The sequence below is a fragment of the Carassius auratus genome, chromosome 34 (genome assembly GCF_003368295.1).
Source record: "Carassius auratus strain Wakin chromosome 34, ASM336829v1, whole genome shotgun sequence".
Classification (NCBI taxonomy): Eukaryota; Metazoa; Chordata; class Actinopteri; order Cypriniformes; family Cyprinidae; genus Carassius; species Carassius auratus.
In genome coordinates, this window is record NC_039276.1 from 17,386,866 (window position 1) to 17,412,386 (window position 25,521).

At 36.6% G+C, this 25,521-nt stretch overlaps 4 protein-coding genes and 1 pseudogene across 7 annotated transcripts; 2 read left to right on the plus strand and 3 right to left on the minus strand.

Moving 5' to 3' along the window:
* Positions 1–1,448: 1,448 nt before the first annotated feature.
* LOC113053770 (potassium/sodium hyperpolarization-activated cyclic nucleotide-gated channel 1-like) lies at positions 1,449–3,977 on the minus strand. 2 transcript variants are annotated; one of them, XM_026219037.1, is made up of 5 exons: positions 3,787–3,977; positions 3,534–3,680; positions 3,191–3,428; positions 2,726–2,899; positions 1,449–2,074 (listed from the first exon to the last, which is right to left on the minus strand). In XM_026219037.1, the coding sequence occupies exons 1-4, from the start codon at positions 3,889–3,891 to the stop codon at positions 2,730–2,732; spliced, it is 660 nt and encodes a 219-aa protein (XP_026074822.1). In that variant the 5' UTR covers positions 3,892–3,977; the 3' UTR covers positions 1,449–2,074; positions 2,726–2,729. The 2 variants fall into 2 exon arrangements, with proteins under 2 accessions (XP_026074822.1, XP_026074821.1); XM_026219036.1 differs by having other exon boundaries at positions 1,449–2,249.
* Positions 3,915–6,212, minus strand: hcn5 (hyperpolarization activated cyclic nucleotide-gated potassium channel 5). Its single transcript, XM_026219035.1, has 6 exons — positions 5,885–6,212; positions 5,441–5,627; positions 5,266–5,370; positions 5,033–5,170; positions 4,730–4,891; positions 3,915–4,122 (listed from the first exon to the last, which is right to left on the minus strand). The coding sequence occupies exons 1-6, from the start codon at positions 6,064–6,066 to the stop codon at positions 3,997–3,999; spliced, it is 900 nt and encodes a 299-aa protein (XP_026074820.1). The 5' UTR covers positions 6,067–6,212; the 3' UTR covers positions 3,915–3,996.
* Positions 6,213–8,598: 2,386 nt separating this feature from the next.
* LOC113053399 (cytochrome c oxidase copper chaperone) lies at positions 8,599–10,042 on the plus strand. Its single transcript, XM_026218385.1, has 4 exons — positions 8,599–8,727; positions 8,974–9,107; positions 9,529–9,653; positions 9,834–10,042. Exons 2-3 carry the CDS (start codon positions 8,989–8,991, stop codon positions 9,611–9,613), a joined length of 204 nt encoding a protein of 67 aa, XP_026074170.1. The 5' UTR covers positions 8,599–8,727; positions 8,974–8,988; the 3' UTR covers positions 9,614–9,653; positions 9,834–10,042.
* A 2,191-nt stretch (positions 10,043–12,233) lies between these two features.
* LOC113053401 (popeye domain-containing 2-like) lies at positions 12,234–15,115 on the plus strand (annotated as a pseudogene).
* Positions 15,116–15,507: 392 nt separating this feature from the next.
* LOC113053400 (phospholipase A1 member A-like) lies at positions 15,508–24,120 on the minus strand. Of its 3 annotated transcripts, XM_026218387.1 has the most exons (14): positions 23,906–24,120; positions 23,513–23,595; positions 21,938–22,157; positions 21,667–21,844; positions 21,340–21,448; positions 20,181–20,282; positions 19,882–19,974; positions 19,614–19,781; positions 18,555–18,641; positions 17,834–17,942; positions 17,555–17,710; positions 17,116–17,188; positions 16,204–16,295; positions 15,510–16,084 (listed from the first exon to the last, which is right to left on the minus strand). In XM_026218387.1, the coding sequence occupies exons 2-13, from the start codon at positions 23,571–23,573 to the stop codon at positions 16,218–16,220; spliced, it is 1,434 nt and encodes a 477-aa protein (XP_026074172.1). In that variant the 5' UTR covers positions 23,574–23,595; positions 23,906–24,120; the 3' UTR covers positions 15,510–16,084; positions 16,204–16,217. The 3 variants fall into 3 exon arrangements, with proteins under 3 accessions (XP_026074171.1, XP_026074172.1, XP_026074173.1); XM_026218386.1 differs by having other exon boundaries at positions 15,508–16,295; XM_026218388.1 differs by lacking the exons at positions 15,510–16,084; positions 16,204–16,295 and having other exon boundaries at positions 17,085–17,188; positions 23,906–24,117.
* Between the last annotated feature and the right edge of the window lie 1,401 nt (positions 24,121–25,521).

Consider the following 25,521-nt stretch of genomic DNA (forward strand, 5'->3'; position numbering starts at 1 on the left):
AATAGATGCCGCAACAGTTAAACAGTTACCCACAGAAAAAGACAGTCCCTGCGCCTATGCATCATAAACAATCAGGTGTAACTGTTTTGGACTGTCCAGCTAATATGGAAAGTGTACATTAACAAATATAACAATAAGCACGTTCTTGAGCACATTCAGTTCAGCATAAAATTGCTTAATACCTTAACAAAGATATTGTGGTTTATTAGATTTAGGCAGCGACATATAAATCTCTCTTAACTCTCCTTTCAAATTTTGTGGCACATCTGGTTTTGTGTATATATATATATATATATATATATATATATATATATATATATATATATATATATATATACTTTACAAATGATGACAGTATAAAAATATAAAAAAGATTAAGTACAAAAAAAAATTGGAACTTCAATTAGGAAATGCTTGCGATCTGCAAGCACATCAAACATGATGGAAATTATGGAATTTGTTGGGAATTTGTTTTATGTGTCACCAGATTGCATTCCTGTCCTGCTCAAATACAACATATAAGAGCTATTATGATTCTCCAAAAACAAAAACTTTATTCATAAACTTATTTCAGTCAACACACTCTATTACTACAGAGTATGTGCAAAATAATTACAAAAAAAAATGTAATTACAATAATAGATTTTTGTGTACTTAATATTATTTGACCAGTGACCTACTCCTCGGTTCACAATGGAAGAACAAAGGACATATTAGTTGATCCTAGACTTCAAGGCTACTGCCCCTACATTAGCACAATAGTCATGACAGGATATCTCCATGTTCTGTATGCTTCGTTTAGTTTCTGGACACTTCATTTCTCAGTGGTGCAGATTTCTTTTAATTTATGTTTCCCATTCCTTCCGGTATTAACTAAATTAACCGAATGTTTCCATCCATTTTTAAAAGTTAAATGACAAATAGTTTAAAAAAAAGTTTAAAAAGATAAACAGAGTTCAAATTAAAGGACTGAACATTAAAAACTCATCAAATTGAATCATGTTCTTAAAAAATATTTATTATTTAATGTTTTATATGTCTGAGAGAGTAGAGAAAGTGTTTAAGTATCCTTAAACTTGGCCAATAAGTTTGTCAGTTAGAATGTACAGTATGGAACTAATTTTCAACATATATGACTCAAACTTTCTATTTGAAGGCCTACAGAGAATGTGAATGAACTCATTTCTGAATGTGTGTTTCATGGACAGCTGAAGCACTGCTATCAAACTCCTATCACTGTTGATTAATAGGCTTTATTTAAACATGGTCAAATAAATAAAGTGGAAACTTTTTTGTTTTAAGAGAAGAAAAAACACAAAAACGCAATCTTCACAAATTGTTTTCAGAAGAAAAAAATAAGAACAAACTTTCCTGTGTATTCAGGAATATTTTATTAACATCCTTTTAAAATATGACTTTGCAAACATTTTTTAAACAGAGCTAAAATACATTCTTTGGATATTTTTTTAAAACCCCCCAATTTTTTTTGTTTTTTTTATGTAAAATATGGTTAGGGGTTTCTAGGCCCCGACATAATTTGTAGATCCTCTGTGCTGATTTTTGGGAATGATCCACTGTCTTTTGTGACATATTTAAAGTAAAAATTAGCTTAGCGTACTACATTAGTAGTTGAAAAAAAATTGCCTAAATTTATCAATTTATTTTCTGTTTTTAATCATAGAACCTACTGACCTACTGTACAACGAGGACCTGGTCAGATGCCCTCTACAGGAAAATGAAGGCCACCAGTGGGTGCTGTTCTGGATACTTCAGAGGAAGATGTACAGAGGCAGATCTTCGGGGTGCAGACAAGCAGATACCTACTCGAGGAGCAAGCGGCAGAGATCCTAAAAGCATGACATTGAGATGAGGTTATGCTGAGCTGTGACCTGTGCGTCCTCCTGTGTGCATTTGGAAAGTAGTATAGCAGCGGAGGCCAGGAGGGGAGGAGCTTGAGAAGGTGGCCTACAAACAGTCTAAAATCAGTATTCTCAGAGGAATCCCATTCCAATGTGGTTGCCAAGTCAGACTGTATTGGATTTACAAAGCCCATTTTCTGACAGGTTGTTGTACGCTGTAGAACAAGAGGATACTTAAGGATACATCCACCACCTGGAACAGAATATTCCAAAACCACTTTTGGAAATCTATGCCAATAAAAAGGAAGATCCAAGTAAAGCAAAGCTGGCAAATCTGGCAAAGCGCAAGCTGAGGAAGCTGCAGAAGGGGCTTGATGAAGGTGTAGCCATCTACCAATTAAAAAAGAGATGCAAAATAGAGACACTTTAAGATCTTGCATCCTTAATTATCCTTATTGGGTAGTAGCGTGTTGTATATATATATATATATATATATATATATATATATATATATATATATATATATATATATATATATATAAATATATATATATATATATATATATATATATATATATATATATATATATATATATATATAAGAAAAGATTTACCTAACATAATATACACTACTATTCAAAAGTTTGGGGTCAGTTACATTTCTTTTTATATAAATGTATACTTTAATTATTCAAAGATGATAGTAAATACATTTACAATGTAACAAAACATCTCTCTTTCAAATAAATGCTGTTCCCTTGAACCTTCTGTTAAGAATCCTGACAAATATATGCTTCCACTAAAAGTGTTCAAATCAACTAAAGTTGTGCTCCAAAATCGTGTCATTGATAGAAACTAAAACTTACTTTCTCAACATAACAGAATGTCTTTATCCAGTTGAAATGTCTCCAGGTCCCTTCTGATGTCTGGATAGTCCTTCAGAACAGAATGAAAGGAGTCCACCGACAAGGAAAAAAGCTGACAGATAGTCAGAGCTTGTACTGTGGCCAAATGCCTTCCTCTTGTTAAGAGACATGACTCTGGAGAAGAGAAGGAGAGTCATTATTTATAAGGGATAGTTCACCCAAAAATGAATCTATCCTATAATTATTCTTCAAAATATTTTCTTTTGTGTTCTACAGAAGAAACAAACTCAAACAGGATTGAAACAACCTGAGGCTGAGTAAATGATGGCTGAATTTTTAGCTGAACAATCCCTTTTACACAGCTTACTAATAAGTTGTTTAAAGACATGAGTATTACAAACAACACAGACTCCATATAGTCCAAACAGACATTGCATTGACAAAACAACGTGACTCGAGTCAAACCTCCAAAGTAGTGTCCATCACACAGTTCCCTATGGAAAAACTCTTTCTCCACAAGGACCTGCCCGTGCTCGATGAAGAACATGCGGTCACCAGGAGCGTTCTGGCGGATGATGATGTCACCCTCCTGATAGACCTCATACTGCAGCTCCAGGAGAATGGCATTGACGAAGTTTATATCACAGTTCCGGAAAAAGGGAGCTTTTCTCACATGGGCCGAGCACATGGTCTTCAGAATTTCCTAACAAATCCATTCGAACGATCATTAAACTATAAAAACATTAAAAGCATGATCAAAACATCTTTAAAATGACCACTATCTAGCAGTTCCAAAAGTGAGCAGTACCTCCCTGAGAGATGAAGACACCCACTTCAGGACATCTTTCTCATCATACCATTTCCCTTCATAACGAGCCTGAAAGTAGTTGCTGATGTGCATACGAAGGGTTTTGGGAAGCTTCATGAAAGTCATGTAATCTTCCAGATGATTCATCTATGTGAAAACAAGCACAAAACAGAACAAAAAAAGAGAAAATGTGAATGGCATCCCCAATAGCAATCTAACATGTTGCTTAGCAGTATATTTGTTTTCCTCGCACCTTGTTCTGGTATGCTCTTGCTGGTATGTCCACATCAGTCATCATTGCAGCAGTGTTGGCCACCATCACCGTGTACATGATGGCTCCAGACACAATGCTAGTCATGACTATCCACAGCTCAACCTCATCTGAAAAAAACAAACAAAACACAAACAAAACCCATTAGGTGTTAAAAGAAGATTTCAGTTGTGGCATAAAATGAACATTTAGCTAAATCAGCTGATCAAAAGTATACTCCTTGCTTGTGGGTGTGTCAGAGGAACCGTATGATATTGCAGTCATATGAGAGAGGGCCCGAAAGACTCCAAAAGAGTACTTCTCTCCCACTGTGGCATTCTGACAAATTACACAACACAAAGTGTTGACATTAATACTTTATTTGTATACATTAAAATCATAAAATAAATTGCACACGCTCTGCAAAACACTCTCAGAAAAAAAAGGTACAAAAGTTGTCAACAGGGTTCTTAATTTTTGAAAAGGGACACTCTTACTTTTTACTTACCCATAAAGTGTGCATATTGGTACCTTAAAGATACATATTAGTCCCTAAAGTTTACATATTAGTACCTATTTGGTACATATAAGTACATTTTGAAAGGATACTACACCAGTGACAGCTTTTGTAACTTTTTTCTGATTCTAATTGATTAATCGCAGCATTGCAGCTCAGTTAATAATAATAGCAGTGAAGATGACCTCAGAGGACTTGAGTACTGTTATTTCTGTAATATTGTTATAGTGTTCATAGAATAATATACACGATTTCAGACTACTTTCTAGAGTATATCTACAAAAGATATATTAAAAAGGTTCATGAGTGTATAAAATATGATTCATTTCCATGACATTTCCAGGCCTTGCAAGAACATTTTTCTAATTCAGTGATATTCCCATTAGTGTGGGAATGCTGTTTATGTGAATATGCTGCTCAGACACTTACCATTAGATTCTCTCTTCTAACCCAGCAGTCTGAGGGAAACTCCTCAAGCATGGGCACAAAATACTGAATACAGCCATTCCAGTGGCACAGCAGGAAAATCATCATAAATAATGACAAGATTCTCAGGAACACCCTCACCACCTCCAAGTTGGCATTTGAAACCTATATGATTAGAGCAATCAAAAGCATTATTCAAAAAGAAAAAAAAAACATTTTCTGAATGATGACTTATAAAAGATGATATTCAGTGTTGTCTCATGAAGATAAGGTCAGTTTCACATGTTCAGGCAGTTCATTACTTACTCTCTCCACCTCATTGAAAAACCTAACAAGCCTTGACACACGCAGCAGGCGGACAAGACTGAGGATTCTCACAAACATCAAGATGCGCATCATTTTGCCTGCTTTGGATGAGGGAGAGTCACTGTGGTATTGCAGGTCCTAGCATGAGAAGGGCACAAAACACATGTTTTCCATTTAGAGCTATGCAATTTCAATTCAGCCAAAATATTTTTTTGCAGAAAAAGGCACATTACCGCAATAAGAAGTATGTAACCAACTGGGAATGCTGCTACCACATCAGGTATAAACCAGCTTTTTAAATAGTGCTGTCGAATGCTTTTCAAATCCAGAATGGCTCCCTGTATAACACACAGAATGATTCACTGGAGAGGTTTAAGCAAGTTGCTATTTGTAATGGCTAATTCTTACCTCACTGTCATCTTTAATGATCCCCATGCGAAAGTTAAGCCCCACGTCAATCAGGAACAGAGTGTCTGAGAACACGTTAAAACCCTCCCAACCTACTCCACTGTTCCCATCCAGAAAGGCAATCTCCATCGGAATGCCAATTAGATTCAGAAATGTTATGGCCACCATACACATGATGTAATAACTCCTGCGAAAAGCGAAAATATGAACAAGAGTTGCAAGATGGCATTTTTGCATGACTCATTTCAAAACACATTAGTATTTTTTTTTCAATTTTTAGTTTAGTACATATAGTTCATTTTAAGTTTTTATTCAATATGAGTACAATTATATTTATATGTTATTTATTATTTTTATTTAAAAAGTATAAAATAAAATGTAAAACAACAACAACAACATTAGCCTTCTAAGTAAAAACACCAGGACAGGTTAAGTGTACAGTACCTTAAACGACTGAAGGGATGGATGACCAACACCCCTTCCTCTTTCTGTCTAATGCACTCCTTCTCCACAGCCACCTCACTGCCGTAGACATACAGCGAGCGTCTGTTCAGCTGCGGCAGCAGGAGGTTTTTCCAGCTGCTCCAACAGAAGCGCCTGTGATTCTCAGGTGCGAGATGCTGCATTTCCAGGCACTGACTAAGCACTGTGATCACTGAAACACCACTAACATCTCTCGCAGTGCCTCTCTGATAACTTTATTTCTGGACTTTCTTTTATGCTGACTATTTCATCCACTTTTCTTCATCGTCTTCACGCTCGCACTCTTGCTTTCTCTCTCTTTCTCTCTCTCTCTCTCTCTCTCTCATGTGCGCACATGCACAGGCACAGAGTAATTTTCCATCACAGTCCTCTGGCTCGGTCCAGAATGGGGAAGGAGATAAGTTCCAGAATTTCCATTCTTCCTCCTCTGTCAAACTAAGTATTGTCTCATCAACTATTCAGTATCTCTGCCTCGCGCTCACATCAGCTCAGCTCATCTGGACCGTGTGGCGGTTCTTTGACACAAGGTGGTTTTGAATATCACAACTATTGTTATCTGAACTAGACAGATGGTTCTGATAGAACCTTGCCCAAGGCTGACAATGGGAGGTGATAGAATTACTTACGCTCTTATTGAGCGTAAATGACTGTACTGATATGACAGAGGTCCTTTTTTAATGAACACTCAAGAGTGCATAGATAACAGAAAGAGACAGAATACAGGTATCTATTTTTGCAGGCCTTTTTAATTTTGGAGAAATCAGAGTTTAACTTAGATTTCTTAGGTACGGCTGTGAAACTGGAATGTGTTTTCAATGTGGATGTGTTTACATCAAAAACAGACACCTGCAGCTTACCACATCACAATGGTGGAGCCCACTAGATCTCCAGTAAACTGAATACAGTATTGTGTTGCAAAGGCAGCCTATGTTTATGAGAGTCACTACAGTGTTGAATTTCAAAGTGGTATCCAAGTAATGCAACGGGTCACCGATCATTCTCAGAAGGCAACAAACACCTAAACTGCATCCATTCATTGTAATCTACATATCACATTGCATTCAGTTATCAAGTGGGTGACTGAATTCATTAAAACATGACTAGTCACTGGTTTCATTAACAAGCTTTACTGTGAAGCTTCTGTCTAGTTAAAAAACTAAATGATGCTTTCATGCAACAATTTAATTTGTGAAACTTTAAATAAAAAAAAACAAGGATGTTATATAAATAATAAAAAGGCATACTTATATGTATTATTATATTAATTACCAATTGCCAATATGCTTAAAACTCATAAAATAATCTATTTAAGTACTCTCTCTCTATATGTGTGTGTGTGTGTGTGTGTGTGTGTGCGTAACCACTGCAATTGTTCTCTGAATAATTACACATCTGTTTACATGTTTTAAAAATCATGTGTAATTAATTGGACACAGCACTTTCTGAATTCATGTTTGAGGTACAGTATGGTTGTTGAATTTATGTTGTAGAAAAAATCTGCAAAGTCACCTTTTGTCAACTGCTAAATTAAGCACATACAAATGAGCAAAAATATACCAAACCCCAGTAGAACGCCTGAGGGAATCCATGCTGAGTGAGCGTTCTGTGTTGGGCTACAATCGACGTCATGACTGAAAAGTTCTATTTTTGCTGCTCATAGCATGCTGAACATAGCAGAAAATGCAGAGAAAATGCAATAGAAACATTTATCAACACAATATTTTGCAATATAAGCTGTTACCCAAGTATGTGTCAGACTTGATGCAAGTTGCACATTCAGTGACAGGCATACAAGACAGCATTGTTTTTGCTACTTTGGGGTTTGGGTTCTGTTTCAGGTAGACTGATTGTCATTTTGACATTCATTCCCCTCTTCAAGTAAATTAGATTGTAATGAAAATAATCAGCCCCAAAAGCTCACTTACAATAATCAATATTGATTTTTTAATTTATGTTGATTATCAAAGGAAATACTCAATGTAATCTTGAAATTACTTTATTTTCTGTATACAGAGACATAACTGTTACACATTAGAAGCTACATGTGCCCATGTTTCACTTCTTTTGAAGTCCCACTTATGTACAGAATGTAAAACAGGTCTGAGGTCTAGTGTCTGTTTAGCAGTTCTTGACAAAAACATAAGCCAATTCTGAATAAACAGAGGAACAGTTTTGGATGGATTACACCTATAATTCTCACAAAAAAATCGATTATCTTCAATATCGAATATATCATCCATGAAGTAAGCTGTATCAGTATGAACATATTTTCTTTTGTAAGCTGCATAAATGAAAAGTAGAGTTATGTGAATTTGCCTGCAAAAGACTGTTTATAACACACGATCATCTGACATAAATATAAAACATGAGACAATATGATTAAACTATGTATCTAAGTATGTAATTACAGTTCTCTGAAAATATGCATTAAAATGAATACATTGAAAATGTAACTAATATAAAATAATATTATGATAATATTAACAATAATAAAACCTAAACGTTTAAATGACTTATATTTTGTACAAGACTTTTATTGTGTTTTATTGTTCGTCATATTTCTATGCCCTGATTTTAAATCGAATCGCGTTTCATTTAACTTTAGCCATAAATGTGTTTGAATGTAAATCATATTTAGTTAATTAATGGCCGTAGCTTAGTTGGTAATTTAATTGTTTTTTTTATTTAAAGGTACTGAGTCGGAAGTTACGACATACTTCCTCTTTCACGGGTTGTGCTGTTTGACAGAAGAGGTTGTGTAAGGAAGGACACACGTGAGCACACCAGTCTCTACTTTATAAAGAGTGAGTACAAGTTTGTTAAAGATATGTTTTTATTTAATTACCTGACGATTTAAATGTTTTTTACATCCGATAAAACACAGAAACTTTGGCAGCGAGGTGTAACAGCTAACGTTAGTGTCACATCGAAACGTTGAACGACAGAGGACATGATGTAACCAGTAACATGGTGGCTGTATGTTACGTTGAGACGGAAGATTATAGCTTATAAATTCTATATCCCCTACTCGTTTGTTTTTCCTCGGACAGCGTTTGTTAGTGGAGATGTCGAGCCTGTCAGCAGCAAGTGTGGAGGCTTCAGCAGCTCAAGAGGGAACAGAGCAGAAGAAACCTCTCAAACCATGCTGTGCGTGTCCCGAGACCAAGAAAGCACGAGACGCCTGGTGAGAAGACATTGAGCTATTAGTTAACTTCCTCTTTAAATAGATAGTTTACCTACAAATTCAGTCATTATTTAAATAGTTATTTCTTGTGTTGTCCCAAACCTGCATGGACTTATTTTGTGAAGCACAAAAAAAAAAAAAAAAAACGTTTTGAAGGATTGCACTGATAAGTATTCTACTTTAACAAGGAAGTGAGATTTTCACACTTTCGAAAGGATGCACATCCCCATAAAAGTAGTCTTTATATTAATTGTACACTAATAGACAAGTGCTTGTGTAGGATTGTCACAGGAGCAGTTCTCTTTGAGTTTTCCAATGGAGCAGTATGAGGCTGAATAAATAACTTGAATTATATTTTTGGGTAAACCCTTCCTATACATTTTTAGCAGGATGTCATGACACACTGTTGTCTTCATTGCAGCATAATTGAAAAGGGAGAGGAAAGCTGCACAGATCTCATTGAAGCACACAAGGAATGCATGAGGGCACTTGGCTTTAAGATATAACCACCATCATCATCATCATCATCATCAGATTGAGTGAATGGTAAGTGTAGCGACAATGACCAGTCTCTTACAAACAATATCCTTGGTGATCTTTCCTAGATTTAATTTTCCACTACATAAAAATAAATAAATCTGTATCTTATGTTTTGAGGACTTTTTTGTTTCTTTAAAGAATCATTTATAATGTTTTTTTTAATTTGTCTTTTCTTTCTTTTTGTAGTGTGTGACAACCTGTGTGAAATGGAACCTGGTGCGCTCTTTTATTTATACTTTTACACTGCAGGGACGATTTTGTGGGGCTGAATTTATTCCTCTGAGGGAAATGTTGTCTGTCTTTTTATTTTTCTTATGTCTTTCTTTTTATTTTATTTTCTTTCTTATGTGATTTGTGTACGTTTATGGTCAATAAAGATCCTATGCAAGATGTTAGCCATTCTCTTTTCTTGTATCTTCACTTCTTGTAAAGATATTCTTATAACAAGGCTGGCCTTTTCTTTTTACAGCCTGTTTAAAATTATTCAGTCTAATCAATATGTCACACATGCTAGATTTGGTTATTTTATCACATTAAATTATTGATGAAGTTGTGTCTCTTGCTTGACACCATGAAGGCCAAGCAGTTTTCTGCAAACAGACGATTCTTCCAGGCTTCTCACTCGACTGGTTTTTGAATTCCTTGTACCAGCACTTGGCTGGCGACAGCTGCACTTAACTATGCAGGCAGGCCTAAAATAGAGCTGCTGCTTCCAGCACACTCTAATCTGAGGTCTACTCGCAGAAGAGCTTTTATTCTGTATCACACCTGGTGTGAACCCAGCAAATGCAATTCAAAATTAACATTTTCTCCTAAGGATTTTACAGCGTGCACAATCAAGTTTGTCACTGACACAAACACAAGAACAGATTGCTTATTTAGCTAATTTCGCTATTCGTGCTTATAATTACCATATAATTATGGGCAATATTTATGTGTAATTAAATACCAAAATATGCATAAATTATATTTTTGATATTAAATGTGTAAAAAAACAATTCTAGTTTATTTCTGTCATTCAAATGTTTTTCATGGAGCTTGAATACAATGAGAATGTGTGCACAGTATGTGAGTGGGAACATTTTTATCAGCATGACTTTCTTGCAGGGTACATGTCAAACTGACAACTTTGAACGACAACTTTAACACTCTCTTATTGTCTATAAATTAGCTTGTGCAGGATCTCCACTTATGTTTCCATCTATATAAATTGTCATAATCAAGAGGAAAAACAAATGAATCACCACAAAACCATTTGTCATTCCAGTGTAGTTCAGTAGTATGTTTCATTTGTGTTAAAATACGACATAACACCTCCACAATATCACTGCACAGCTCCTGCAATGGATTATTTTTGTTGCATAATTCCCAGTATCAAAATGGAGATGTCTAAAAAAAAAAAAAAAACACAGTTCCTCATCTTCTCTAGCTTTTGTTGAATGGATTTGCTCTCACTAACCTAAAACTGCTCGACAGCACAGTTTGGAAAGCCTTTCTCATTAAATTACATATATTTTCCTTAAAAGTGGTTCTATTAATTTTCCCAGTGATGAAATTAAGAACAATATACACACATATATATATATATATATTTTTTTTTTTTAGATGGACCAAAAGGTTTATCAATAATCAAATTCTTAATCAAATATATAACCATCTGGAGAATTTGATCATAACAACTGGTCATTTTGTGATAAACAGATTGGAAAAAGTGAGCATTTATTTATTTAATCAAATGTAACTGTTTATTCCCCTAATTTGACAGTTTCTCTGGATTAACAAAATATGTGAGCTCTGGTGTATTTATAAAAATGGAACATGTAGCTTAACAATTCTATAATTATTATTCTTGGAAATGTCTTTTTACACAGATTCCTGAAAATATCCAAATTTCTTTATTCTTATATGAATGGCAATTAATAAATTAGTGTTCTAAAACAGTTAATTGCCATTTGTCCTTAATATTTTGATATCAATGGAGTAACAAAAGCAATGGGCACTCAAGAACATGATGTAAATGCAGTGCCATTTAGCATTTTACCCTTTGAAAGCACAGCAATAACAATATTCTCATAATTTATGCTTAAATAATAAAAGAAACAGAATTCACTCACTCCTGCACTCCACTGCAATGTAGCAGAATATTAACTACCAACAACTGCTGAGCCAAATTATGTGAAACTACAGAAAGAAATGGCCAGGGAGGAGATGGTAAATCTTGTTCTATGACCTCCCCTGTTGCTTGATCTCTCTCAGATTCTCTAAATATGATCCTCCTCCCCTCAAACACCAATTTGAGCTGGAATACAAATTGTCTTTTTGACTGTAAGAATACAAGTGTTGGTGACATCTGGCAGAGATTTCAGAGATCTTAACAGATGTCAATGAAAGCTTCTCTTTGTGTCACTTGTTATCGGCCATCATTGTGTTATGTTAAGTAGCGACTCTTGCAAGTCTGCTTTCTGTTAGTTGCTCTTTCTTCCTTGGGTTTCAATTCCAAACATGGTTATCCTTCTCAGGGTCTCTATCCCCGCCTCTCCCACTCCATGTTTCCAGTAGTCCAGTGTAGGACTGGGAACAGAAACCGAGACAGTATAGGGCTGATATTGTCAAATTCAAATGGAACAGTGGGTGTCAATGGATTGGAATTATGAGGCTTCCTTCATTTCAACTATTTCTGGCGGTAAGAGGTGTCTTGGTTGCTAGAGGCTGAGGGGGAAAATATTTTTTTATATATTTATCTGATATTAATTTTATATTTTTAACATACCTTGGGCTTATGAACCTCTACTTTTTCCAACAAGGCATTTGATGACCTTTTTTTATTTTTTTTATTCTGTTTCCATTGAATTGAAGAACACAGAGCCAAAAACATGAACGACTCTATGTTGACTGACTCTATAATTTACAATCACACACTGGGTAATGGATGCAACAACAGCAATGAAGGTGCCATCTACCATCTGGGTAACACTATTCTTTTTTTGGGCTATATGGGTGGTAGTGGAGCATATGGGGCTCTGTACATCTTCAGCTTTTTGACTCCTGCTTTCCTCATGTGTGGCCTTGATGTCTTCCTCTGGAATTTGCTGCTGATGCTGCAGTGTTTGGTCCAGGTGTGTCATCTGATTTTTCGGCTGATGCAGGACGGTATAGCTCATGAGGAGCTTTCTGCGCTTTACACAGCAGTCTATCTGCCTCTGGATGTACCTGTGCAGGTGTTCAAAGAGATCACCACTGCCAGCGAGAGTAAAGTGCTCTCTCTAGCAGCTGAGGAGACATATGCTGTCGAGGGGAAGACACCCATTGACCAGTTGTCTTTTCTTCTTTCTGGCAGGTGAGAAACAGAATGTTTTTGGCAGAGTTGTAGACTCTCATTGGGTTCTCTGGATTAGTGATTGATTTTGAACTGGTACTCTTAACACTATCATTACTGTAAACACATACTTTTTGTACTAATCTGAATGTTTGCAGTTACAAAAATCATTAAACATTTAATTTATACATACATACAGTTCATTAATATTAGTAGCCTAGGGCTGGTCCGAATGCCAGTTTTTGGAGCTTCGAAGCTTCGGTAGTAAATAACACCGAATATTCGAAGCTTCGGAGTGACGGGGTTAAACATATTATTCTCTCTAATAAAGACAGGAATCTCTGTGTCTGTCTGCCTTTCTGTTAGCGTTTTATTTAGCCTATGTTGAGAACCGTTCATCCAATTGACTTCACGCGTGGCGGGTGTGTTGCTGCTGACACAAAGGAGTGCAGTGTTGCGTTTTGGTGCAATATTGACATGCACACATTAAGAATTAGTAAAAAGTACAGAACAGTGAGCAAGAAGTGGCGCGGTCACTTTTCCGTGCCAGGCAGCACAGATACGGTTTAATTTTCCACTGTGATGCCGGAGCTCTTTGGAATGCAATACAAATGCGTCAGTCGTTGCCTTATGCAGGTTTAACATAAACAGCGAAATGGATGATGATCAGATATTTCTGTTTTTGGGACTCATTTTTTAAAATCTGATATTTACAGTGCCTGTGAGAGGACATGGTCCATTAGTTCTGTTGTGGCCATGAAATATTAACTCGTGGGAACGTCATATGTCGTGGGCACAAGATCATGTTGTCGAGGTAACGACATCCTTAGGTCGTGTCCTTGAGATGTTATGTTGAGGGAAAGACATCCATTTCTTGTGGCGACGACGACTTATGTTGAGGGAACTATTTTTCAAATCCATGAATACAAAAAGTTAATTTCTAAGAACTTAGTAGGTTATGTTTCATACCAGATCTTTTTCCTTTACAGGATGAGAGTGTCCATAGAAGGTCAGTTTCTCCATTATATCTTCCCTCACCAGTTTCTTGATTCTCCAGAATGGGAGTCTGTAAGACCAACAGAGGAAGGGAACTTCCAGGTACTGTAACATACCATTTTTTATTTTAAGTACCAATGTGATCAAGTACATCATGTCAAAATATTTTAGTCAGTGCCACTGAGCAAAATTATTCAATGTAATACTACCATAAAATATTTCATGCCCTAAAAGCTCCCATGAACCTTTTTGATCGCAGGTGACACAAACCGCAGAAACGGACTGCTATTACATCTCTTGGCGCAGACGTCAGCTTTACCTTCTGCAGTCTAAGGATCGTTACATTGCCTGACTTTTCTCAGTCATGCTTGGAAGTGACATTGCTGACAAACTGTACTGGCTCAGTGACAAGCTGTTTGCCAAGAGTGGTGTGCATCTTGATATCCGTCTGCCCAGTCTCTACCATATCCTCGCCCCCTCGCCACAGGGCAGTGAGGGTGGCAGTGCTAGTTCACAGAACAACGGGAGCCAAGGTGATGCTACAGTCATGAGGGCTGATCAAGAACCGTCTAACCAGGGCTCAAATGCAAGAAACATTTATCCTGACCAGAAGAAAGACCCCTGGGCCCAAATCTCCACAGCAGCTGTGGCCCTCGGACACAGAGATGCCCTCTGGTGAGGATTCAACCAGCTTGCTTCTGGAGGACTTTGTTGATATGACAGGCTCTGTAATGGACTATGGGAATGAGAGAGATTATTTGAAGTAAAGTTTGGGGTGTTGACGCTAACACACTGGGACACTTCTTAAATCACAATGCGAGTACACAAGTAAGAATTGACGGGTGGGTAAGTATACACGGGGATGGTGTGCATGAAAAGGCACACCTGCTCTCTGAACTGCACAAACAGTGACTGATTAAGAGAATGCAGAGTGGTGCATTTTTATAGTTTATGCTTCTTTTTGACCTGGATTATAAATATGGTTTTCTGTCATCTGATAAATTCATATGCAAGCAAGGAATGTCAATAAGTGAAAGGCGTGACATTTGCCAAGTATGGTAACCCATACTCAGAATTGGTGCTCTGCATTTAACCCATCCAGTGCACACACACCCGGAGCAGTGGGCAGCTATAGATTCAGTGCCCAGGGAGCAACTGGGGGTTCATTTCTTGCTCATGGGCACTTCAGCCATGGGTACTGAGGGTGGAAGAGAGCACTGTTCATTCATTCCCTCAACCTACAACTCCTGCCAGCACCAAGACTCAAACCGGGGACCTTTTGGTAACTAGTCTGGCTCTCGAACCATTAGGCCACAGCTGCCCCTATTGAAGACATGGGACACACAATAGTTAATATAATAATATTGAATATATAATTATTTTGAAAATGTTAATTTTTTATTATAGTTTATTTTTATTAAATGTATTATGATTATATTGATAATATTGTTTATACACACACACACACACACACACACACTATGATGTTATTTAATTACATTTTAATATATTTATTTTTTTCATTTATGACAGTGTAGGCTTATTATTATAATGCTATTTATTTAAAATGTAGTTAAAATCACATTGTAGGCATTATTATTAATATATTCATACTATTCATTCATGATTTCATGCAATTAACATTATTTCTACAATGATTTGTGTATAGGGTTCTGTAATATCACTCTTAACTTCAAATCATTGTTTAACTCAAATAAACAACAGAAAGTCAATGGTATGCCCTCATTTAACATATACTGTATGTCCATTCTGGTAAGAGGACAGGGCTTCCTTGGGTGAGAGATTCTGTCCTAGGATATTTTTTGACATAGGTTTCTATGTTTAGGAGAAGGCTGGTTTCATTTTACTACATACACTTGTGCCGGAGGCTGGATGAAAGGGTTTGGGACATCCAGGGATCCAAACATACCAAGTCTGTCTATCCAGCACTCCTCCCTCTTGAAATACTTAGCTTTGCCAACAAGGACTAGATTGCACTTTGTAGGGTACTGGACAGTGGGGCAGTTGTGGGAGGAGGGTTCCACTGTTATTTGAGACACATCCTTCACATGCTTGTTTCCAAAGGAATGAGATACATGGATCATGTCCAGAAATACAGCCTGTGCTATAGAAAACAATATGAGAACTACACTGATGGATAAAAACCATGCCTTTAGATGTGATTGTGTTACAATTATTTATGTGATTTATTGCAGTGTTCCCAATGACATTTTAATGTGTCACCTTTTTCCATACATCTAACAGAGAATGATACTCCAGAAAGACTTCGATTCCAAAGAGGATGTGCTCCTATGGTCCCTACTGACACCCCAAAGCTGTAAGAATGGTTTCAGCAGTATAAAGACCACTACACCTGAATGATTACTCCACTAAATCACAGTCCAATCAGTTTCCCCTCATACACATGAAGATAACATTAACACTGAACAGTAAAAAAAAAAAAAAAAAATTTTCACCAAATGTCCTTTTGTTTAGGACAGTGACAGGACAAAAGATCAAACCTCCCAGAACACACACTGTATTACATACGATTCCACATTGTTGGAATTTGTACTTTATTTGTAAAGGCAACAAATTAGATTTTCAAACAAATACATTTTAACAGCATTTCAGAGTTATACTAGATAAATCTCATTGTCTATCTCAAAAGTGCGTGCTTTTTTGTAATAGGAAGTTAGTAAATGCTTCAGCAACATCTTCTGTATACTGACCATGTTATGAAAATATTTTAATGGGGCCAATTGTTAAGTGCTGGGTTCAAAATGTAATTCTTAAGATTTCAAAGCAGAGAAGGCTGTAAATGAACAGATTTAAATTTGTATTTTCAAGTATGCAGTTAGAAAACACTCCTGCCAACTGAGTGTGGAGTTACAAACACAATTAGAGTGCCAGAATATTTAAATGTACCTGAAATGTCGCAACACTCCAAACAAGTTGTTTTGTGAAAACTATTTTATCAGTTTAAGCATTTCAATCCCCTTGTATCCTATTTATGTCTTTGTGTATGCCTCCCATGCAAAGTTTTAGTGTGTGACCTTTGCTTGAGTTTCACTAATTTAAGACTCTAAAAGCTGGTTAATGTATAAGCTCTCAAGTCGATTGTGTGTTTTTTATTTATTTTTTTATTTAGCACACCTGTACAAAGTCACGTGACCATGGTCCCCCCCGTCCAATATTAATGTTCTTCACACATAATGGAGCCAGCCCTCTGTAAATTGAACAAATAAATTCTAATTAATTACAGTGTAAAATGGGACATGTACTTTTTGTGTCCAAATCAAAATATGGAGTAATATAAATGAGTGCTCAGAAAAGCATGTCATCGCCTTGGAATTACATTTGTCAAAATGGGAGTTATTCACATTCTTATTCTGTGACAACTTACGTACATTATGCAATTGTTTTTTTTGGAAGCTGTATACATTGGGCATTTTTTGTTTTAGAAAACAAAAATGGTTCCATCTACATAATTCTATGGAATGCAAAAACTATAAGGCTCAATCTCTCAAAATTGCTCAGAATGCAGATAGAACCTTATGATTCCAAGGAGGTGAAACATTAAGGCTGCATTTACCTGGTTTGAGGAATTTCAGAGATGCAGATATAGGCAAATTGAATATCTCCTTGTCTGAAGAAACGTGCTCCTGTGTTTTTCACCTGCACTGAATCAATTTTACACAATTGTGCCGGGTGTGCAGTCACCATTTTATACACCATTTCATCCTTATTTCTGAAATACATACATGTATAAACATATTCACACGGTTCAGACAGTTAAAAGGAGTAAACCTGCAATACAGGAAACACAGGCTGTCTCACATTAATTATAACTTGTTGAAAATCTAATGCATACAGTTTGAGTTTGAGCTCGGTCTCAGGGTGTCCCACGGTGATCAGGGTGAGCTGAATATCAGCACTCTTGTCTAAAGGGGAAACCCTCAATTCCACTAAGATGTGATGTGCTGAAAAAGAAAAAGGAAAGAAGTGCATGAGAGGGATTATTTGGCTGTAACATTCATGAACATAACACTTATAAACTGTTACATATAGTCGTTTTTTTTGGGGGTGGGGTGGTGGTGGTGGTGGTGGTGGGGGGGGGGGTTAGGTGACTAAACGGTTCAAAAGTTTGGTATGGTCAAACTTTTCCATGTTTTTGAAAGAGGTCTCTTAAGCTCCCCTTCATTTATTTTTATCAAATATATAGTAAAAAGTAACTAATAAAGTTAATATTTTACAGAGTTATTTTAATAAACTTTTTCAGCAGCCGTTACATCTTCCATGTCATTCTTCAGAAATCATTATAATATGCCGATTTGTTACTCAAGAAACTACATTGAACATCAGTATTTAAAACAGCTGCGCCACTTAATATTTTTCTAGAAACATGTTGAAACCTTGTCAGTTTTATATAGAAGTGCATATAAAGTTCAAAAGAACAGTATTTAAAAAAAGGAAAAAACAAAAGTCAGTCTTTACGGTTACCCTACCCTTACTAAAAAGCTGTTAATACAAAGGTGTTAATACCTGCAGTGTCTGTGAAAGTGGAATTGTGATAAATGACAAGTCATACACACCACAATAAGGAGCCGTAGCAGTGGTCAGGAGATAGACCTTTTCATGATTTAGCAGGGGAGTCACTGTTATCCCACTCTTTAACAAGCCTTAAAACACACACACACACACACACACGTAGAAACAGACAGTGAAGGAGCACACATGGACAAAGGCTTGTGTCATACATTACTTGAAACAATGTTATCCTTTTGTTACATAATCAGCCTCAAGCGATGCATTGTCCAGTTGGAGCAAGCCATAATGTATACAAAAGAAATTTAAACCCGATTAAGCACCTAAATGAACTAGAACGTCAAGGTCATAACCATCCAAGATAAGATTAACACGCAAAGCCCTTCAGAATTATTACTCATTCAGGGAAGTCGTGGCCTAATGGTTAGAGGGTTGGACTCCCAATCGAAGGGTTGTGAGTTCTAGTCTCGGGCCGGATGGAATTGTGGGTGGGGGGAGTGCATGTACAGTTCTCTCTCCACCTTCAATACCACGACTTAGGTGCCCTTGAGCAAGGCATTGAACCCCCAACTGCTCCCCGGGCGCCGCAGCATAAATGGCTGCCCACTGCTCCGGGTGTGTGCTCACAGTGTGTGTGTGTGTGTGTGTGTGTTCACTGCTCTGTGTGTGTGCATTTCGGATGGGATAAATGCAGAGCACAAATTCTGAGTATGGGTCACCATACTTGGCGGAATGTCACTTCACTTCTTTTTTTTTTTTTTCCTTTCCTTGAGATTGAGGACGCGTGTTAACTGGAACCATCCTCATTACAGAAAAACAATAAAAATAAACCTTCTCTAAAGTGTCAATTAAAAATCTTTTGCATCAAGATTACTTGAACATTTCCACGGCATGTTCTGATTTTTAGCAATTAAAAAAAACAAAACAAAAAAAAAAAACACTTGTAAATACTTTGGTACAATTAAATAGGCCATTATAGGCCACATACAAATACTCTAACAATAATTATTATCCAAATACTTTAACACTATTTCCGTTTATAGACCATTTTCCTTTAAAAGACACTTTGTAAAGATGTTCCTTTCATTCTGCTTGTTCATCATTACCTATCTGTGGGCACGTGCCAGTGAAGGGGCCCTCACAGGTGATGCATTTTCCTGCCAGAAATTTCTCAAAGCTGGAGCAGGGGAAACCAGTAAGCGAACAGGAGCGGTTCAGGGCACTCGTGTAGACACTCAGTGCCCTCATGTGGTCACAAGTGACATAATCATACACTGGAAAGTAGATAAAAACTGTCAGATTCTCAGCATCAAGCTACAGTACATTTAATTTAGCTTAAGGTCTCTGTTGTGCAGCATTTTGTTGTCCACTCACTTGAACCAAGGTCTAAATGTGTACAACCTGGCTGGTCCATTCCACCATTTAGGAAGAAGTCCACATGCCCAACAGGAATAGATATACCAAACTCTGGCAAAGGTACAGATATTCAGTTCAGTTGTGCACAAATAACCTATACTTCGACCAACAATAGCACCAGTGGCATACTTATGAGCCCTTGTGGTTGGATAATAAATCAAGAATCTGTCAACAAACGTGTCCTGTTCCATATTAGACTGTTCTTGAATAAATAATTTATTTAGATCATTTCAGGCAAAGGACTGATTCACTCTTACGGTCAGAGTCAGTGTGAATGGCCTCAACAAATAAAGCGTCAGATGAATCCAGACGATCAAATGGAGCAGCCTTCTTGAACATCGGGCCTGCTGGGTCCAGACCTGAGGGCACAAAGTCCCCAATATACAATTTCATGCTAAAGTGACCAAGATTCTGCAATGTGTATTGAAATATCATATTTTAATACAGTAAGTCTCCATATTGCATACACAGATAGTACTCAACCAATTCCGCCACAAAAAAACTAAATTTGTGGATTTTGAAAAGGTTTATAAAATTTTACAAAAATGTACAAATTCTGAAAAAAAAAGTCAATTTTAATTTAAAGTTTCTTATTTTAATTTTCAACATAACGTTTAAAAGAATTCTTATATTATTTATATATAATTTTTTTTTTTTTTTTACATGTTTAAGAGCACATGGACCCAGATGGAATGATATTTTTCTCTGTGCGCACAAATAACGTCACACGAGTACAGAATTGAGTTCTCATTTGCCTCCTCTTGTGCTTGAATGGTTTAAAATGCTGCCAATGATGAACTACTATCCATTTCAACACAAGCCGAGTGAATAATGCAAATCAAGGAAGGAATTTTATATCACTATAAAGATTCAAGATAGCCCATCGTGATAGCAGGGATTCATTTTGGTAGACCCACTGTATCTGGGACGTGAGGCTAGTGATATTGCAAGCCCTGAGTGTGGTACAGTGTTGGTCTTTGTTCCATTTGAGTGTCGCATCTTCAAAAGTCAACTATGTCATCACAACATAATTAATAACATGTGGCATCATAACAACATTATGCAAATCAGAAGAGATCATTTAAATACAGGTATACATTTAGGGCACAAATGAGACCTTTAGTGAAAATCTACTTTTACTTTTCTACTCAAATTTAATTATTTATTTTCTTGACAAAATACTATGAACATAATTTACATTGTTAGCATAATTAACATGAATATCAAAAGGTCTTTATTTAATAATTTGTTATTGTTTATTGATTTTTGTACAAGTTTAAATGTTTTATTATATTTGCTAAATGTATATTTGTATCCACTTTTGCTTTAATGACAGATTTTGAAACCTATTTTTAATATGATCTTACTTTGGGAATCCACTGTATTGCATTTTGAGCAATTATATTAAAATATTACCTGTAATTCGACCCAGCTTGCCTTCAAATTGGGTCCCAACAAATCCAGACACATGTGCTCCAAGACTCATACCAATGAAATGGAAAGATTCTAGTGTGCTTCCATGTTTCTACAAAGGACACAACAAAAATTTACTTTTATTATTCTTGTACAATCTATTTGTTTACGGTGATGCATTTTCTGTGTACTGATCATTATGAATAATCTTTTTTCTGTTTATTACTTCTAGCATATGGAAACTGCTCTAAAAAGTCTTTAGAATTCAGGGGTCAAATGTTTCATGGAGTCTGTAACACTTGAACATAACCAAAACATTAAGGCTTTTACCATAAGCTTATTGATGAGCTCTGAAATCTGCACTGCCACCTCCTTGTAGTTCTCTACCACCAGGTTATAAGCAAAGGAGGCTACAAATTCCCAATCGACCACCAGAACATTAAGGTCCTCTTCTCGCAGTAGAGCCTTGGCTAAGTCACTCATCCCAGAAGGCTTACTGCCCAAAGGCCTAAAAGAAGAAGAAAAAAAGAATCATCGGTGTAAAATCTCGTTCACAAGCATTGCTTTCCTATCATAAAATGCTTCTAAATAAATGTTTTACCTGTATCCGTGAACTATGACTTTGGTGGGGAGTGAGGAGTTGAAGTAAGCCGTGTGTTTCTGGGTTTGGTTGAGGCAGTCCTGTGTGAAGAGGCTGGCACAGTCTGCATTATTTCGTGTAAAAAGAAAGTACTGAACCCTGAGCTTGGTGCCCTGTCTGTATTGCTGCCAAGTGGTGTTGTTGAAGTCAGCACACTTCTTTTGGGATGCTTGCTTATTACCTGTAAAATTGTATGCATGGAATTCAGGAGTATGCAACATCAAAACGATCTAGGATTTTAATCTGTAATTGGTAGCTTCCCTGGATTTACTGATGTCTGCTGTCCACTGATGTGCAAGTTTGAGTTTGGAAATTTGAATTTGTAAAGTAAAATATAACATTAAATAAAGATAATCCTTTAACAAAAAAAAAAAAGGAATATTTTGGAAATTAACTTTGGAATGGGAATACAATTTAAAAACCATGTTAAACTGCATGCAATTTTTATTTTTATAAAAGTAATTCAACATGCTTTTTTTAGTAGCAGTGCGCTGCTGTATTTGTTTTAAAGAGGTCCGATTGTCTCTGGTTTGGTTTAAAGTGCCCCTATTATGGATGTTTGAAAATGACCTGTCATGTAGCATTACACAGCGCTCAAAGTTTTAAATCTAAAAGTGCACGGTGTATAAAAGTTATTGTCTTTCAAATAAAGAGTCAACTAAGGGTCATGTCTTTGAGCTGTTTCAAGTTGCATCAATATGAAACATTAGCATATTTAAACCCGCAGACCCAAAGCAACTTGAAGTTCCTCTCCCTCAAACACCACAGCGGATTCCTGTGGTGCAGTGGTTCTCAAACCTCTCCACGAAGTACCCCAGAGCTGCACATTTTGTATGTCTCCTATATCAGACACCCCCACTTCAGGTCTTGCAGTCTCCACTAATAATGAGCTGATGAGTTGAATCATGTATGATCGATGAGGAAGACATACAAAATGTGCAGGGCTGGGGGTACTTCATGGAGAGGTTTGAGAACCACTGCGGTTGAGTAGGATACACTCTGTGCTCTGCACTGTGAGGGTAAATCCGTTTGAAAACATTAATCATTTCCACCCAGTGAACATGCAGGGAGGGTCAAAAACTTTACAAACAACAGACAAAAAAAAAAAAAAAAAAATCAAAAATCAAAAATCAAAAAAAAAAAAAAAAATCAAGCCAACAATGGATGATTTTGAAGTTGGAAAAGAAAAGTGTTGTGCTTTTAGACCCCATGTCTTGAACCGTTGTTCACCGACAGTCTGCATGCACCTTGCAGAGCTAGACAACATTAGTATGTGTGGTTAATTTATTGGCCTTTCAATTAATCAGTGGATTTATATTAATCAGTGGATTTATAAACATTAAAGTCACTACAAACTAATTCTGTACATACTTTACAACAGTTGATAAGTGAACCACTTACTGACACACCATAACTTGAGTTTTCAATGTTTCTCATGTTTCTCGTTTTCATTTTTATTTGGGTGGCGTATTCACCCGATAGAACAGCCACAATTAAAGACTTATTCTTTGTGATATTTAACGGAGCTGAACTTACCCACAGCAGAGGTGACACACATAGACAAATAAACAAAAGTCTTGATCCATTCCCAAGCCATGTCTTGATCAAAATGATGAAATCTGTAGAGTGAGATGTTTCTGCTGGTTAGATAGCTACTTGTTTGGGTGCTAAATCATTCATTCTCTTTCTGCATCCTTTCAATGCATTTTGTTCCTGTTCGTATTGCTGGTCAAGAAGCCCGGAATCAACTTAATATCCAGCCACGATCTGTTACACTATGTCTTGTTCTATGAAAAAAAAATGCTACACTATCTGATTAAGTGAGATGAATGGCTTCTCCTTCCATTCTTGATGTGTTGTTATGAACCGTGTTAGCATGAGAGACATTAATTCCCAGCATCCATCCTGTGATAGGTGTAACTTGTGTACCTGGTGGAGACTCTTTGAAGGACTGGACTAAAACAATGAAAAACAACTGATCTGTCCACTGGTGTGCAGCTGGTTGTGATCCTACGATCTCACAGATGAAATGTTTGATTATTGCTTGTCCAGAGGAAGGACTCTGGCCTCTTTGGGACAGTGTTGAGCCAAATCTCTCAGAAGATGTTTTGGTGCGTTGAAGTGAAATTAACACAATCAGCTGGCCCCAATTAAAGACATAATTATCATCAGCTGTTTGTTTGTTTGTTCAAGTTCAGACTCATTATCTTCTGCAAAAGTCTGGTTGCACTATAGGCATCGACTTCTCATTGACTTTGTAAATGGTAACAGAGAAAAACTGAGCATCATCATAAGATGTACAGTTGTGGACAAAAATATCAGCCCTTTTGGTAAATATGGTCAAAGAAGGCTGTGGAAATTCATCTGCATTGTTAATCATTTTGATCTTTTATTTAAAAAAATCACAAAAATGTGTCCTTTGGTTTTTCTCAAATACTCGTTGGACACAATTATTGCCCCCCCTAAAAATTATTTATGAGTAAAATATTTCTGAAGTATATTCCCATTTATATTCACAATTTTGAGCACTTCAGCGGGATTATAAACATGAAATTATCCAGCCATGGCTACCTGTTTCACAGAAATATAAAGAGGAGGGAAAACAAAGCCCAAATTCCCTTAATCATCCATCACAATGAGAAAAACCAAAGAATATTTTTCTGATATGCAGCAAAAGATAAACGAGCTTCACAAATTAGAAAGTGACTTTAAGAAAAGTGCTAGTGCAGTAAAAATTCCCATTTCCACCATCAGGGCAATAATTAAGAATTTCCAATCAACGGAAAATGTTACGAATCTGCCTGGAAGAGGACGTGTGTCTATATCGTCCTAATGCATGGTGAGGAGGTCAGTTTGAGTGGCTAAAGACTCCCCAAGGATCACAGCTGGAGAACTGCAGAAAATAGTTGAATCTCATGTTCAGAAAACCTTTAAAAAATTGTCAGACAGAACCTACATCAACACATGTTGTTTAGGAGGCTTTTCAAGAAAAATTCTCCTAGCTCATCCAAAAACAAACTAAAGCATATTCAGTTATCAGACAAGACTTCTATGGTCAGATGAAACTAAAAATGAGCTTTTTGGCAGCAAACACCCAATATAGGTTTGGTAAACACAGAGATAAAAAGTACCCCATGTGTACAATGAAATATAGCGATGTATTTTTGATGTCATGGGCCTATATTTCTGCTGGAGGTCCTGGACATTTTGTTAAGACACATGGCATCATGGATTATATCAAATACCAAATGATAAAAAAAATTAGTAAGTGACTGACTCTTATAATGGACCATTTTGGATCTTCCAACTGTACAATAACCCAAACACAAACCTCATAAACAACACAGAAATGGGTGACTGAGCTCAAAACCAAGCTTCTGCTATGGCCATTCCAGTCCTCTGACCTGAACAATGAGAGGAGTGAACTGAAGAGGAGAAGCTGGGAATCTGAAGGGTCTGGAGGGATTCTGGATGAAGGAATGGTCTCTGATCTCTTGTCAGGTGTTCTCTAACCTCATCAAGCATTATAGGAGAAAACGTAGAGC